This window comes from Salvelinus namaycush, chromosome 21 (assembly GCF_016432855.1).
Source record: "Salvelinus namaycush isolate Seneca chromosome 21, SaNama_1.0, whole genome shotgun sequence".
Classification (NCBI taxonomy): domain Eukaryota; kingdom Metazoa; phylum Chordata; class Actinopteri; order Salmoniformes; family Salmonidae; genus Salvelinus; species Salvelinus namaycush.
The window spans coordinates 22,021,216-22,039,248 of NC_052327.1; the positions used below are offsets into that span (position 1 = coordinate 22,021,216).

The 18,033-nt window shown below is 45.3% G+C and overlaps 1 protein-coding gene across 1 annotated transcript in view; it reads right to left on the reverse strand.

The window, feature by feature from the left end:
- The window catches only part of snrkb (SNF related kinase b), a 39,248-nt gene that overhangs the window by 16,955 nt on the left and 4,260 nt on the right, over positions 1-18,033 (reverse strand). Inside the window, exon 2 of the mRNA XM_039017375.1 lies at positions 10,486-11,205. Coding sequence (XP_038873303.1) covers positions 10,486-11,074 — 589 coding nt within the window. The 5' untranslated portion in view covers positions 11,075-11,205. The remainder of the gene's footprint in view (positions 1-10,485; positions 11,206-18,033) is intronic.

The following is an 18,033-nucleotide window of genomic DNA, read 5'->3' on the forward strand; positions in this document are numbered from 1 at the left end:
GTAAGCACTATGAAAAGACCACAGGTGAACACCTTTTGTTTTACAACAACAATGGAAGCCGTTGCAGAGAGAGGAAGAGGGAGGGTGAGAATGAGAGGGGGAGGAAGAGTGAGAGGTAGTGGTAGAGCTGGTAGAGGAGACAACAACTTTCAAATGAAATCAGAGCAACCTTAGTTGATCATGTCATCAACCATGGGCTGACAATGCGAGAGGCTGGACAGAGAGTGCAGCCCAACTTGAGCCGTTTTACTGTTGCCTGTGTCATCCGGACATTTAGACTGGAGTACAGGTATGTAACCAAAATTTCTTTCACACTATGTAGTACACCCCATGTCATAGTGTATCAGTTGGGTGACACCTGTTTACTTCATGAATGGCTGATGTCATACACTAACTGCACAAATTTCCTGTAGAATTTACTCTACTGTGGGGGAAATATCTTTAGGCTGCATTGTCCAAGTCCTATATTTATTTATTTTTGTTTTTCTAAAGGACTGAGAGACGCAACCATGGTGGAGGGAGGGGCCAAATGTTCACCGGGGTACAGGAAGCTGCCATTTGTAAACTTGGTTTTGGAAAATAATGAAATCAGATTACGAGAAATTCAAAGCCACATCATCCAAGACAACTCCATATTCAACAACATTCAACGAGTCAGTCTGTCCACATTGGCTCGCATTCTCAAGCGAAACCAAATCACAATGAAACAACTTTATAAGGTGCCGTTTGAGAGAAACTCTCAAAGAAACAAAGAGGTCAGACGAGCATATGTGGATGTAAGTACAATATTGACTGCAGTACACTACACGCAGCATTGTTTCCCAGTGTACTGGATAACACCATATTGACTGCTTTTGTTCTTTGCTTTCAGGGAGTACTGGAAATGGATGCTCATGCAATCCCACATGAGTGCATCTTTATAGATGAGGCTGGGTTCAATCTAGCAAAGACCAGAAGAAGGGGGAGAAACGTCATTGGCCACAGAGCCATTATAGATGTTCCTGGCCAACGTGGTGGGAACATCACAATGTGCGCTGCCATCTCCAATACGCATGGTGTCCTCCACCGTCATGCCAACCTTGGACCATACAACACAGCCCATATTCTCACATTTCTGGACAGATTTCTGGACAGACATTCTCATACCACCAGAGCATATGAATGATGCAGACCATCAAAGAACCCGGTATGTTGTAGTATGGGACAACGTGAGCTTTCATCGTGCAGCCCCAGTCCAAAACTGGTTTGCTGACCACCCACCATTTCTTGTGCAATACCTCCCACCATACTCACCATTTCTGAACCCCATAGAAGAGGTCTTTTCGGCATGGCGGTGGAAGGTATATGACCGGCAGCCCTTTGTGCGCATGCCTCTTGTGCAGGCTATGGAAGAGGCAAGTGATGAGATTGATGTGGGTGCGATTCAGGGTCTCACTTTTTCGAGATGCCTACAAGGCCCTCCCCTGCCCTCCCTTTGGCAAATTTGATCACAACTCCATTTGGTCCTCCCTATATGGCAGAAACTCAAAACAGGAAGTACCCGTGCTAAGGACTATTCAACGCTGGTCTGTTCAATCGGAATCCACGCTTCAAGATTGTTTTGATCACACGGACTGGGATATGTTCCGGATAGCCTCTGAGAATAACATTGACGTATACACGGACAAGGTGACTGAGTTAATCAGGAAGTGCATAGGGAATGTTGTTCCCACAGTGACTATTAAAACCTACCCAAACCTGAAACAGTGAATAGATGGCAGCATTCACTCAAAACTAAAAGCGTGAACCACTGCATTTAACCATTGCAAGGTGACTGGGAATATGGTTGAATACAAACATTGTATTCCCGGGTGGCGCAGTGGTCTAGGGCACTGCATCGCAGTGCTAGCTGCGCCACCAGAGTCTCTGGGTTCGCGCCCAGGCTGGGCTGGGTTCGCGCCCAGGCTCTGTCGCAGCCGGCCGCAACCGGGAGGTCCGTGGGGCGACGCACAATTGGCATAGCGTCGTCCGGGTTAGGGAGGGTTTGGTTAGGGAGGGTTTGGCCGGTAGGGATATCCTTGTCTCAGTATGTAAAATGTAATAAAAAATGTATGCACTCTACTGTAAGTCGCTCTGGATAAGAGCGTCTGCTAAATGACTAAAATGTAAATGTAAAATGTAGTTATTGCCTCCGTAAGCCAATGAAACAGGCAAAATGTCAGTACAGAGACAAAGTTAAATCGCAATTCAACGGCTTAGACACAAGACGTATGTGGCAGGGTCTACAGACAATCACGGATTACAAAGGGAAAACCAGCCACGTCAGACACCGACGTATTGCTCCCAGACAAGCTAAACACCTACTTCGCCCACTTTGAGGATAACACATTGCCACCGACGCGGCCCGCTCCCAAGGACTGTGGGCTCTCATTCTCCGTGGCCGACTTGAGCAAGACATTTTAGCGTGTTAACCCTCGCAAGGCTGCCGGCCCAGACGGCATCCCTAGCCGCATCCTCAGAGCATGCGCAGACCAGCTGGCTGGAGTTTTTACGGACATATTCAATCTCTCCCTATCCCAGTCTGCTGTCCCAACTTGCTTCAAGATGTCCACCACTGTTCCTGTACCCAAGAAAGCAAAGGTAACTGAACTAAATGACTATCGCCCCGTAGCACTCACTTCTGTCATCATGAAGTGCTTTGAGAGGCTAGTTAAGGATCATATCACCTCTACCTTACCTGACACCCAAGACCTACTTCAATTTGCTTACTGCCCCAATACTGTAGAGCCACAGACGATGCCATCGCACTACACACTGCCTTATCCCAGCTGGACAAGAGGAATACCTACATCAGAATGCTGCTCATTGACTATAGCTCAGCCTTCAACACCATGGTATCCTCTTAGCTCATCATTAAGCTCGGGGCCCTGGGTCTGAACCCTGTTCTGTGCAACTGGGTCCTGGACTTCCTGACAGGCCACCCCCAGGTGGTGAAGGTAGGAAACAACACCTCTACGTCACTGATCCTCAACACAGGGGCCCCACAAGGGTGCGTGCTCAGCCCTCTCCTGTACTTCCCGTGACTGCGTGGCCACGCACGCCTACAACTCAATCATGAAGTTTGACACAACAGTAGTAGGCCTGATTACCAACAATGACGAGAGACTACAGGGAGGAGGCGAGGGCCCTGGCGGAGTGGTGCCAGGCAAATAACCTCTCCCGAAACGAAGGAGCTGATCATGGACTTTAGGAAACAGCAGAGGGAACACGCCCCTATCCACATCAACGGGACCGCAGTGGAGAAGGTGGAAAGTTCCTCGGCGTACACATCACTGACAATCTGAAATGGTCCACCCACACAGACCGTGTGGTCAAGAAGGTGCAACCTTCTTCAACCTCAGGAGGCTTAAGAAATTTGGCTTGGCCCCTAAGACCATCACAAACCTTTGCAGATGCACAACTGAGAGTATCCTGTCGTGCTGTATCACCTCTTGGTACGGCAACTGCACCACCCTCTGGAGAGCCCTGTGGTTGCAGGTGGTGCAGTTGCCGTACAGCTCTACAGTCTGCCCAACGCATGACCGGGGTCACACTGCCTGCCCTCCAGGACACCTACAGCACCCGATGTTACAGGAAGGCCAAAAAGATAATCAAGAACATCAACCACCCGAGCCACGGCCTGTTCACCCTGTTATCATCCAGAAGGCGAGGTCAGTACAGGTGCATCAAAGCTGGGACGATAGAAGCTGTTTTTCAGTCTATCTCAAGGCCATTAGACTGTTAAATAGTCATCACTAGTCGGCTACCACCCGGTTACTCAACCCTGCACCTTAGAGGCTGCTGCCCTATATACATAGACATGGAATCACTGGCCATTTTAATAATGGAACACTAGTCACTTTAATAATGTTTCCATACGGCTTTACTCGTGTATATTCTGTATTTTAGTCAATGCCACTCCGACATTGCTCGTCCTAATATTTATATATTTCATAATTCCATTCTTTTACTTTTAGATTTGTGTATTGTTATATTCTACTGCACTGTTGGAGCTAGGAAAACAAGCATTTTGCTACACCCGCAATAATATCAGCTAAATATGTGTATGTGACCAATAAAATTTGATTCGATTTTTTGAGTTTTGTTGATGCTGATAACAGAATGTATGTTTTTAAATAACATTCTTGTGGTTTTTATGAAAAACTTATTTAATGTTCTTGGAACAATTTTAGAACATTACTGTAAACAGAACCATGAGGAAACCATATGATGAAGTACTGAAATTCCCACAGAAGAATGTCATATCTTAACATTCTCTGAACTATTAGAGAACATTCCCAATGTCAAACCAGTTGGAGAACATTACTAGAACATTACCAAAATGTTCATTAAATGTAACCATGTTGGACATTTTAGGAAACGTTCTGTTAAAGTAATGAAATGCCAAGAAAATGTAGTTTCTTGCACTGAGATGCAGTGCCTTAGACCGCTGCGCCACTCGGGACCTTATGGACTGCCCTCTTCAATTCAAACCACAGTTTTTCAATGTCTGGTGACTAAGCTGGCCATTGCAAAATTATTTTGTGGCCAATAAACCATTTCTTTGTGGATTTTGATGTGTGCTATTGGGTTATTATCTTGCTGGAAGATCAACTCCTGACAGAGGCAACCAAGTATTTGGCAAAACGTCCTGATACTGGGTAAAGTTCATGATGCCGTTAACCTTAAGGGCCCCAGGACCAGTGGAAGCAAAATAGCCCCATAACATCAAAGATCCACCATATTTTAAAGTAGATATGGGTTTTTTTCTGCTCATGTGTTCTCATTTTGACACCAAACCCACCACTGGTGTGTGTGGCCAAAGAGCTGTATTTTCATGTCCTCCAAAAAAAATGTAAACGCCTGGAGTTTTCTAAACAGTGTGTGTGTGGAGAGCTAGTTCTCCCGGTCTCTCTCTCTGTTCTGTCAAATATCCTACCAGATGGTGTTCAGTCCCTCTCTCAGAGGAAATGCTCTGTCCTAGAGTAAATAATGAGAGCCCTCTACCTCACCCAATCTGTTCCTCTCTCCCTAAATCTGTCACACTCTGACTGAATGAGAGGATCATACTGAACCACTGAATCACCATGTAGTGACGCCTCATGGAATGGGGTAAGGGTGAATCATAGAAAGGAAACTACACCCACTTTAGACTGATGAATAAAAATAGTTTATCTGAAAGCACATAATCACAAGCATTACCTGCTGCAACTCTCCTTAACTCTACCTCAAAGTTGTATATTCATGAGTGCCAACTGGCCTGCTACTAAATCCCCCAAATTCTACATGTAGATGTCCTCTGCTTTTGAGTATGCCATGACTGTCCGTTTAGGCACAACCCGGGTAGAGACAGACAAGTTCTACTTAAATAGCCCTGGACACAAGACAAGACCTGAGATGGTATCTGACTGTTCTTCTCCACACTGCTTTGTTTGGCTTATGCAGTATAGCAGCCATGTGTTAGACACAGAACAGGCCACTGTCCCATTGCCCTGGGTCTGGTACTGCTGCGTGGCTCTGCACACACAGGCCTCTGATTTTCTCTGCCTCATCATATGACCACTGTGTTTAGACAGTCATGCTGCACTCAGTTTAATGGCCCTTGGGATCCATTCATAGCTACAGTACCCACCTATAAAATACCAGTACACCCTGTACAAATATTTAATACGTGGTTGTACATTTGTTTGTATATTGCATCATAGGTGTATGAGTGATACACAGTGTGCTATAAAAAGGAGTTTATGACTCACGTCCCCATGGCCTAAGGTAATCTCTTTTCTCAGTACAGAAGGGACATCTCTTTCTCAGAGCTACTCAGCATTATCCACAAACCTGCATCTGTGCAGAAAGAGGGATATAATGGAGTATCATATCTCTAAGTTCTTCTTTCACGCGCACATGTCACGCCTTGCAGTGTTCAGCAGAGCTGCAAGGCTGGGGTCAACCTCATTTGCATTCTGTCCAATCACTCCAATCTTCCAGGTGTCATTTATCTTCTAAGAGCAGTTTGAAATTCTTACATTGGAAATTCAATTTACTTTCTGAATTGTCTGAATGTAAATGGAGTTGACCCTAACCTTGCTGTGTTATCATAACAGGTCTGCATGGCAGTATAATGGCAGTGGGCCTCAGTGAGCTAGCTGCCTCGCTCAGCTGGCACTCTGTCACTAAGACCTAATAAGTAGATTACACCAGCACCTGCTTAGTGGACCAGGATAAGAGCATGCTGAACTAATGAATATTCATTAAGTGATACTGTACCTGTACATAACCACCCAGGTAACCTACTACATCACACTGACTCAGGCTCCATCCATGGCATTTACAGGCGTCATCAGAAGACGACTGGGTCACAGAGACTAGACCATAGAATCCAGTAGTAATAGGATATCTGTGGTCTAGAGACACAATGCCTTCGGAAAGTATTCAGACCCCTTGACTTTTTCCACATTTTGTTAGATTACAGCCTTATTCTAAAATGTATTAAATAGTTTTCCCCCCCTCAATCTACACACAATACCCCATAATGGCAAAGCAAAAACAGGTTTTTAGAAATGTTTGCTAATTTATAAAAAAAATAATTAAAAAATATAGAAATATCACATTTACATAAGTATTCAGACCCTTTACTCAGTACTTTGTTGAAGCACCTTTGGCAGAGATTACAGCCTTGAGTCTTCTTGGGTATGACGTGACAAGCTTGGCACACGTGTATTTGGGGAGTTTCTCCCATTCTTTTCTGCAGATCCTCTCAAGCTCTGTCAGGTTGGATGGGGAGCATCGCTGCACAGCTATTTTCACATCTCCTCAGAGATTTTTGATCGGATTCAAGTCCGGGCTCTGACTGGGCCACTCAAGGACATTCAGAGACTTGTACTGAAGCCACTCCTGCAATGTCTTGACTGTGTGCTTAGGGTCGTTGTCCTGTCGGAAGGTGAACCTTCGTTCCAGTCTGAGGTCCTGCGCGTTCTGGAGCAGGTTTTCATCAAGGATCTCTATGTACTTTACTCCGTTCATCTTTGCCTCGATCCTGACTAGTCTCCCAGTCCCTGCCATTAAAAAACATCCCCACACCGTAGGGATGGTGCCAGGTTTCCTCCAGATGCGATGCTTGGCATTCAGGCCAAATAGTTTAATCTTGGATTGATCAGACCAGAGAATCTTGTTTCTCATGGTCTGAGAGCCTTTAAGTGCATGTTGGCAAACTCCAAACAGGCTGTCATGTGCCTTTTACTGAGGAGTGACTTCCATCTGGCCACTCTACCATAAAGGCCTGATAGGTGGAGTGCTGCAGACATGGTTGTCCTTCTGGAAGGTTCTCCCATCTCCATAGAGGAACTCTAGAGCTCTGTTAGAGTGACCATTGGGTTCTTCAATCAATTGAATTTACCACAGGTGGACTCCAATCAAGTTGTACAGTAGAAACATCTCAAGTATGATCATTGGAAACAGGATGCACCTGAACTCAATTTAGAGTCTCAAAGCAAAGTGAATACTTATGTAAATAAGGTATGTTTTTTGTTATTACATTTGCAAAATGTTCTAAAACCCTATTTATGCTTTTTCATTATGGGGCATTGTGTGTAGATTTTTTTGAATCCATTTTAGAATAAAGCTGTAACAAAATGTGGAAAAATTCAAGGGGTCTGAATACTTTCCGAAGGCACTAAATATAATCGTGCGTGCACACACACACACACACACACACACACACACACACACACACACACACACACACACACACACACACACACACACACACACACACACACACACACACACACACACACACACACAGCAGGCCTTGTCCCAGCTTGACTTCAACAGCCCGTCAGATAACATCAGGGACAAGGTGATACTAGAAACAAGGTCTATTCAGCCACATGGTGTGTGTGTTGTTTCCCAGGCTCATTGACTGGGCTCAAACCAGGTTAATGCCCCAAACCTGACCCGTGCCGTATGTTGGGTGTGGAATGGGACCTTTCTCTGTGCCAGACACTGCAGTGCCCAGCATGCCACACAATCTGATTATACCACTGTGAGCCTCAACCCACTGGGCAGACTGCCACTGGTCAGTCGCACACACAACACCAAGGCCACCCACGTGCAATAGGTCAAAATATTTGGGATTTTACAGTAGTTCCATTGCCTCGCAAGCCAATAACCTTGTTTTGATGTAATTATCAAAATGTGTGCCAGATGTGTTTGAGGTTAATCAACCCGTATTAACCAGAGGGATAAAAAAAAATCTGCTCTGATTTACTTGAGCTTCCACTACAAATGTAGGTGAGAACTGTCCAAGCATTATTGCACGTACCCACAGTGACACACATAGGACTGATCAGAGAATATACTGTAGCTCCAGTGATCAGAGAATATACTGTGGCTCCAGTGATCAGAGAATATACTGTGGCTCCAGTGATCAGAGAATATACTGTGGCTCCAGTGATCGGAGAATATACTGTGGCTCCAGTGATCGGAGAATATACTGTGGCTCTAGTGATCAGAGAATATACTGTGGCTCTAGTGATCAGAGAATATACTGTGGCTCCAGTGATCGGAGAATATACTGTGGCTCCAGTGATCAGAGAATATACTGTGGCTCCAGTGATCAGAGAATATACTGTGGCTCCAGTGATCAGAGAATATACTGTGGCTCCAGTGATTGTCACCAGTGTCCCAGCTACAATAGTCTCTATTTGAGGTGTGGAAGTTAAAGCCAGGTACTGGTGAATGTGGTGGTTGTGTTGTGGTTGTGTCTTTAGTTTCAGTGCACATGCCTAAACCCCTGCGGTCCCTCTGCAGTGGGAAGCCCACTTAGCTTTTGGCACCTGGCAGGCTGAGCTGGATCTCAGAGGAGTCTGACCCAGTTAGGGACTGGCACACTCCCAGCACCCCACTGCATAAAGCCCAGTCAGTATGACTGTAGTCTGTATTACCAGCCCTGCATAGGTCACATGGCTGCTTGAGAACAGTCTCAACTATATGTTCTATAGTATGTAGCCATAGGGGATATTCAATACTTTCCGTAGCGCACATCTTCATTCTTTCACATGGCCCATCAGCAGTTATGATTAAGGAATGTACATGACCATGCATCTGCGCACTAGAAGAGTGTTGTGCCGACATGAGGTATGAATCTGATTTGAGTCTCTCTAAACTGTGATCCTGTCAGGTGTTCCCTGGCCAGCGGCTATTACCTAACAGGTCTAATAGGGTTACTGGATTACTCACTGCTAAAAACCCAAGGAATAACTCTGCACTCGCTCTTCTACTATCGCTCAGTGTTCTGCTAGGGTGTTAATGACACCGCAACACTTTCCACATGTTAAGATGTCATGGTGCATTTTCACAACAACAGTCCATTTCCCTGTAGCAGATGAATGAGGTGCAGCCAGGTGTTCATATCTGGGGCAGGCCAGGAGTGTGTATTTGGGGCATGCTTACGTCTGGAATACTACAGAACTGGAGACATTGTACATTTACTCTCGCTGCACTACTCTCCACTGATTTAATTTCATTGAAGAAAAATCCAGATACAACCCTGTCTGTCTGCGGCAAACAAACCAGACTAAAAACAACATCAGTGGGCAGACAGGCTGAACTGTAAGTGGAAAACCACAATCCTCCTACCCTGACACAGAGACAACTATCCCCCTGGCTCTAGGCTTTAAAGATGGAATTCGCAGTAGGGGGAAACAGTGCCACTGACCGCCCCACCACCGTTGTTATTGTTGCCGAGCTGGGGTAAAAAATATAAAGTGTGATACATATTGTGCTCTTCTATCACGCGTGCAATGATGTCCGAGGGGGGGGGGACTGTGTTCGTTGTTTACAGTAACTTTTGTTGTTGTAATATCGCAAACAGACATGGCTATTTCCCCATTAAGGATTCCAGGTTTAAGCCCTGCATGTACACAGCTTCACTGTCCCTGCCCTGGATTAAAGCCCTGTGTGGATTGCTTCAACCACACCGCCCATCCACACGCAAATTACATTTCCATTCCAGATTCCATGCAGCCCAGAGAGTAGTCCATCTGTTCACGTTTGTGTGTGTATGTTGGGTGAGCTAGAGGAATGCCTGCCTGACTGATAGATCCACAGGCAGTACCACAGACACACCCATGTTCATCTCTCCAGCTTTATCTTCATCTCAGGGGATTTATGGTAATTCTGTGTAGCTCAATGGCTTAGCCTTAGGGGACCTGAATCTATATATGTGGTCTTACGGACAGAATATAATAAAAAAACTCAGTGAATCATGTATTTGTCTGCAAAATGAGTCACACGCAAACAATGTTCTATTTATTTTATCTTCACATTTCTCTCATCTCATTGCATCACTTGACCCTTCCGATGAAGAAAACAGCCAGCCAGCCAAACAGCCATACAGACAACCAGATGAACAGACAGACCCCCTGCCCACCCAGACACGCCCCCGTCCCGGTCCCCCATTTGTCTTACCTACTGCCGGAGCGTCATACTCCTCTCCCAGCAGGATTTCTGGGGCGGAGTAGGCCAGCGAGCCACAGCTGGTCATCAGCATGGTCCCGGGCTTGAAGAGGTTGCTGAAGCCGAAGTCGGTCAGCTTGACGGTCCCCTGCTGCCTGAAGAACACCACGTTCTCTGGCTTGAGGTCTCGGTGCACCACGTGGAGCCGGTGGCAGTAGGAGATTGCTCGGACGATCTGGGCGAAGTGAACTTTAGCCGTGTCCTCAGCCACGCCACCCTCGTGGCGCAAGATGTAGTCATACATGTCTCCTCCATCGCCCAGCTCCAAGATGAGGTAGAGCTTGTTGGCAGTGTCGATGACCTCGTAGAGCCGCACCACATTGGGATGCTGCACCAGCTTCATACAGCGCACCTCTTGCAGCAGGTGGCCCGTCGCCATGGCGTCCAGCTTGGTCTTGTCGATCACCTTGACCGCCACCAGCTGGCCTGTGAAGACGTGGCGTGCCAGCTTGACAACAGCGAAGTGGCCTTTACCCAGCGTGCGATCCAGGTCATAGAGGCCGGCGATCTTGCCCTCGTAGCCGCTCTTGGAGGCAGCCATGTCTGGGTGGGGCAGGGCAGAGACAGGGTGAGGGGAGTGGTGTGTTGGTGCTGGAGGCAGTCTCAGTCTGGATGAGGGGCCTTGGAGGGGTCTTGAAGCTCTATGGAGGGCTCTCTCTACTGATGCATTACCTGGACAAACAGAGAAGATGTGAAACAGAGTTGTGCTTGATATCAAACGAGATGGAGGAGGGATAAACTAAAACCTATATACTTTGAGCCTTATATCTCAATGTATTGGAATTTCTTCCGCCTTGCAGTCTGTTGCAGCTAGGGTCCTTATTCGAGTGTGAGTGCTCTGATCAGTGGTACAGACTGAGTGCTCATTGTGTGGACTGCCATTACAGTACTGCTACGGTAACACACACACATTATGCAACGGCTTTCAACAAGCTATTCATTGTAGAGGTCTATACATTTGTGCAAACTATATTACAATATGAACAGAATCTACTTTTACAATCTTGAAACTAATTTTTGTAGTTATAGTGGCTGGCCATCGTCAAAATTTATGCAATAGAGAATTTAAGCTTCAGAACAGTTGCCAAAATTTCCTGGCTGCACTTCATTCTCATTTCCAGTTTCTCACACAGACTGTCCCGCCATTGAACCTATATGTGTACATGCGTGTGTGTACAGTAGGCCTACACAGTGACCTGACAGACAGGTTAGGGAAGTGTTCCTATCAACATAAGGGAGTGGAAGCATCAAGCAGGAAGTAGCCTCATCGACAAACACAGACAGTTGAGGAGGCCATGTTACGACAACTAAAAAGTTTTTTTCTGTGACACCTTATGCCATTAAAACAATCTCAAATCCCTTAATGGCATCATAAACACCCAAGCAACCTTCTGTGCCTCACAAGTTGCAACGGTCCAAGAATCCCAGAGGACTTTCGAAGGCAGCAGGAAAGGAGGCAGAAAGAACAACAGAACAGGCGTCACTATTGTAGTGCTCTAGGCATAGATACACATAACTGTGAGGATAATAGCCAGGACAGGAGAGAGGAAAAGCTAGAATAAACAGAGATTGAGTTGGGGAAGAGCTCGATGGAGGAGGGTGGCAGATACAGACAAGGTTGGAAGGGATAAAGGCTATGGATGTTGAGTGTGTTTAGGGAATTAGTGGCAGGGAGTCAGATAACAGCAATCCTGCAAAAATGGTATGGATCAATATCTGTAATGGGATATCATAATTTGTTTGTGTGGGTGTATCGCAGTGTGGGTGCAAGTGTGAGTGTGTGTGTATCGGGGTGTGTGTGTGTGCATGCGTTTGTGTGTGCATGTGCGCGTTCGTGCAAGTGTGTGTGCGCGAGTTTGTGCCTGTCTGTGTAACTGAATGGTTAAAGAGCAACTGCCCATAAACTTCTCATTTATAAAACAGTCTGTGGCATTAATATGTGCCATTAATTAGACTACAAAAGTGTAAATAGGATAATTTTGGTCAAAGTCAGTCTCATCCAAAACAGAGTTTGTGAGACTTGTGATCGTGACTGCCTCACAATGTAAATTAAGGTTGGGTTTGGTTCAATCCCGCTCACACCCACAGCTGGCAGCACACAAGTAATCATCAATTCGAGGTGCAGATACCCGTGGTAAATTTAAATTTGGGTTGACTTTGGATATCCCTATGGGGCTAGTTAGGGACCATCGGTCAATTACACAATATACATGGGACAATATGTTAAAATTCCAATAGCGTTAAATTTCGATGACTTAAAAACATCAAACCAACTATAAATTGGAGAAATGCATATGCAAATATTGAACGCATTTAATGAGAACTAAAAGGTGAACAACATGAAAATATTGCCTCATTTACATTGTGTAATTTTATTGACGGTCCCTAACTAGCCCTGGAGAAATGCTATCTAAAGTCAAACAAACTTTGCCACGGTCGCACACCTGCCGGCTGAAGCTAATTAGCTAAATCATTTGGCAAACTCTTCCCACTTGCAAACACACACAACAAACCAGACCCCGAGACCAAGACACACATTTCTTAATGAACCATATCTAAAAACGAGGCCAAATCAGGAAGTGCAGTCGCCCTTTAATAAGAAGCAGAAGGGTTGGAGAGAGAGCAGGCCTTCTCACATGCAGAGTCCTTGGAGGAGCATGTGCAGACAGACACAGAGCTCTGTCTGCAGAAATCAATGCTGCTAATTATTGACCTACCCACAGTCTGATGGGCGTCTGATGGCCAAGTCTCAGGACTCTCTCTCTCTCTCTGCAGCATAGCAGACACCCAGACCTTTAGCCAACAAGAAACAGTCTCATAACATAACTTGTGTATAATGCTAAAGAAACGTGACAGTGGATCTTCATATTTACACTGTATTTTTGTTGCCACTGCAAAGCTGGACAACTGAACTTATAGCTAACCTACCTGAAGCATTGTGGGACTCCATTAGGGTTAGGGGGTATTATTACCAGAAGTGCACGCAAAGGGCGCTATTTTAAAAACCTAAAAATGATTAGCTCTCTCATAGTTATACTTCACTTATAAGCGGTGGCGCGGCGCGCACCCCTAGCGGGAGCTGTGGGAGTGCGTGCTGTGCCACCAAAAATTATAAAAGAGCAGTGTCCCCGAACCAAAAAACTATACAAATAAAGCTTTTGTTTTTAATGCACAAAACAATTTAAGCAATAGGGAACTTGATCCAGGAGGGGATTTAATGTCTCTACTGTAACCAAGAAGCTTGATCTTGACATCTAGCCACATAGCAAGTTAGCAAACCAAATGCATAGCTGGAGGCCTGAGCTGCATATCATTTATTTGACACATCTTAGATTTATTATAGTTATATACTTAACATAGTTAGAAGGAGTGGCGTAGCATGCCCCCCCGGGTGCCCCCAAATTTTACAAATGTAAAAGTGTTTTTTTATGGTTTTGAAAATCATACCGTTAGTAACTCAAAATATACCGTTTATACCATATACTGAGGTATCAGGCAAGCCTAGAATCAATCATTGTTAGCTGAACTGTGTATACATACACTAGAGCTGTGTTCAAATACTCATACTAACCGCACTATTTGTGAAGTAAATTGAGTATGTAGTATGGTTATTGGTCATAGTATGGATACAGTTAGTATGCTAAAAGTTCCCGGATGTCGTACTAAATTCACTTAAATACGAAGTATACAAGCAGTGGACACTATTTCGGTGCTTTTAGGCCCCATAATGCAATTCTTCAGAAAATGAGCGTAGCTTCACAACGTTTTCAGATTTGAAGAAAATGGTGGAAAATATGCAGCCGAAGTCCGACGAGAGCGGATACAAATTCATTGCTTTAACGAATTATGATCAGTGTTAAGACAACGTTGAGCGACGTAATGCCTTTTCAAATAAGTTACACGTTATGTTGGCTGACAATTTGTTAGCTACGCTATCCTTACGAACCGCATAGCATATCATTACAGCAGTATGTACCGGTGTTAGCTAGCTACTTAAAGTAATATTAGTTGGCTACTAATACATCAGACCTTCCAGTATATTAACTATATGCTAACTACCTTGATTGACGTTGATTGACAATCAAACGTTGATTGACTTGATTATCCATGTCACGCTTAGCTAAGTGGGCTAGTCGTTGTGCGTTCTCAATGGACATTGTTAATTCGTTCTGGCTATCTACTCTGATTTCAGAGCACTCTCGCCTGAGTGTGCCAGAGCACAGAATAATTCAAATCAAATCAAATGTTTCTTGTCACATACACATGGTTAGCATATGTTAATGCGAGTGTAGCGAAATGCTTGTGCTTCTAGTTCCGACCATGCAGTAATATCTAACAAGTAATCTAACAATTCCACAACAACTACCTTACACAAGTGTAAAGGAATGAATAAGAATATGTACATAAAAATATATGAATGAGCAATGGCCGAACAGCATAGGCAAGATGCAGTAGATATTATAGAGTACAATATATACATATGAGATGAGTAATGTAGGGTATGTAAACATTATATAAAGTGGCATTGTTTAAAGTGGCTAGTGATACATTTATTACATACATTTTTCCATTATTAAAGTGGCTAGAGATGAGTCAGTATGTTGGCAGCAGCCACTCAATGTTAGTGATGGTCTTGAGATAGACTGAAAAACAGCTTCTCTCTGTCCCCGCTTTGATGCACTTGTACTGACCTCGCCTTCTGGATGATAGCAGGGTGAACAGGCAATGGCTCGGGTGGTTGTTGTCCTTGATGATCTTTTTGGCCTTCCTGTGACATCGGGTTGTGTAGGTGTCCTGGAGGGAAGGTAGTTTGTCCCCGGTGATGCGTTGTGCAGACCTCACTACCCTCTGGAGAGCCTTACGGTTGTGGGCGGAGCAGTTGCCGTACCAGGCGGTGATACAGCCCGACAGGATGCTCTCGATTGTGCATCTGTAAAAGTTTGAGTGTTTTGGTGACAAGCCGAATTTCTTCAGCCTCCTGAGTTGAAGAGGCGCTGCTGCGCCTTCTTCACCACACTGTCTGTGTGGGTGGACCATTTCAGTTTGTCCGTGATGTGTACGCCGAGGAACTTAAAACTTCCCATCTTCTCCACTACTGTCCCGTCGATGTGGATAGGGGGCTGCTCCCTCTGCTGTTTCCTGAAGTCCACGATCATCTCCTTTGTTTTGTTGACATTGAGTGTGAGGTTATTTTCCTGACACCACACTCCGAGGGCCCTCACCTCCTCCCTGTAGGCCGTCTCGTTGTTGTTGGTAATCAAGCCTACAACTGTAGTGTCGTCTGCAAACTTGATGATTGAGATGGAGGCGTGCATGGCCACGCAGTCATGGGTGAACAGGGAGTACAGGAGAGGGCTGAGAACACACCCTTGTGGGGCCCCAGTGTTGAGGATCAGCGGGGTGGAGATGTTGTTTCCTACCCTCACCACCTGGGGGCGGCCCGTCAGGAAGCCCAGGACCCAGTTGCACAGAGCGGGGTCAAGCTTAATGACGAGTTTGGAGGGTACTATGGTGTTAAATGCTGAGCTGTAGTCGATGAACAGCATTCTTACATAGGTATTACTCTTGTCCAGATGGGTTAGGGCAGTGTGCAGTGTGATTGCGATTGCGTCGTCTGTGGACCTATTGGGGCGGTAAGCAAATTGGAGTGGGTCTAGGGTGTCAGGTAGGGTGGAGGTGATATGGTCATTGACTAGTCTCTCAAAGCACTTCATGATAAAGGAAGTGAGTGCTACGGAACGATAGTCATTTAGCACAGTTACCTTCGCTTTCTTGGGAACAGGAACAATGGTGGCCCTCTTGAAGCATGTGGGAACAGCAGACTGGGATAAGGATTGATTGAATATGTCCGTAAACACACCAGCCAGCTGGTCTGCGCATGCTCTGAGGACACGGCTGGGGATGCCGTCTGGGCCGGCAGCCTTGCGAGGGTTAACACGTTTGAATGTTTTACTCACGTTGGCTGCAGTGAAGGAGAGCCCGCAGAGTAAGGTGTTCTCTCAGTTGTGGCTGGAAGTAGCAAGCAAGCTAGACAACGTTAGCCAGTTAGCTTGGGTGCTTGACTGCTGTTGTTAGGTCAGAACGCTTGGATCAACCCTACTCCTCGGCCAGAGCGGCAGGAGTGGGCTCTGAACGCTCCGAGAGCAAAACGCTCTGAATTTACGAACGGACAATCTGACAAAGCTCTGAATTTACGAACACTCAGAGTGCACTCTGGCACTCCAGATTGATTTTACGAACACACCCGAAGTGGTATGATGTCTAGCTAGTAATTGGTTATGCTAACAAGCTAGCAAGAGGTTGCACAGCAACAGCATCAACTTCTGGTAGACAGGCAAAGCGCTAGTCTTCTCAACTAAAAGGATACTGTTTGTTTACAGTATACTAAAATGAACTAATAGTATATAGTATGTAGTATATACTCATTAAGTAAGCTAGTGTGGGTATTCAAACACATCACTGTATACAGAAAGGCAAACTCACTTGTGCATTCAAATGAACACAGCCACACAAACACAATGTGTGTGACTTGCCTCAGGATCTGTCCTTGGGATAGAGCTTTTATGTTACCATCTGAGAAATGCAGCAGCAGTTATGCTAAACAACACTCAGTGGACAAGCTGTGCTGTGGTAGACTGTAAAAGAGAGGGGGAGTGAGAGAGAGAAAGAGACAGGAGGGAGAGATGAGAGAGAAAGAGAACAGGAGAGAACAGAGAATGAGAGAGTTAAGGATAAGGCCATCCTCCTATTCACTGTGGCTTTCACTGCCTCTCTTGTCAGTTACCAAAGCAGAACAGGTCTTAAACAGACTGCTGCTTCCTACAGGGAGCAGGGAGGGAACAACACTGTTTCCTTCTGATAGTGTTCACACCGGGAAAAGGCTTCCGCTGGGGAGATTACTTTTACAGTTATAAAAACACACAGACACACACACCGACAAACTAACACATACATACATACACTCTCACGCACACACCCACACGCCTACAGGTGCACGTACACACATACACAAATAAACAATGCCAAGGCATCATGATTTTAGTACACTCAGCATATTTCTTTGCAAACAAAAAGGATCTCACATCTTGAGCCAATTGGTTAAAATATATATTGTGCTGGTGCTAGCTGAGCAGAAAAGGCAGAGAACACATTCTACCTAAGTGAACATTCCAGACAAACAACAATAGAAGGGCCACACTTAAAGATGCACGCAGGGATCTTAAGCACAAGAAATGTGTAACATATTGCACAAATTGAGCTTGTAACATATCACACGAATTGCAAAATAAAACGGATGATGTAGTACACAATTGGATGACACAGTACACAAAAAAAGGGGATCCATTTTGGCTCAAGGGCACCACTTTCAAAACTACTGGCTGAAATTATACAAAAGTTTGAGAGTGCATCTTTAACACAAGGACAAGGGTGAATATGGACCCATGCACTGCCACACACACATACACACACACACACACACACACACACACACACAGGGTA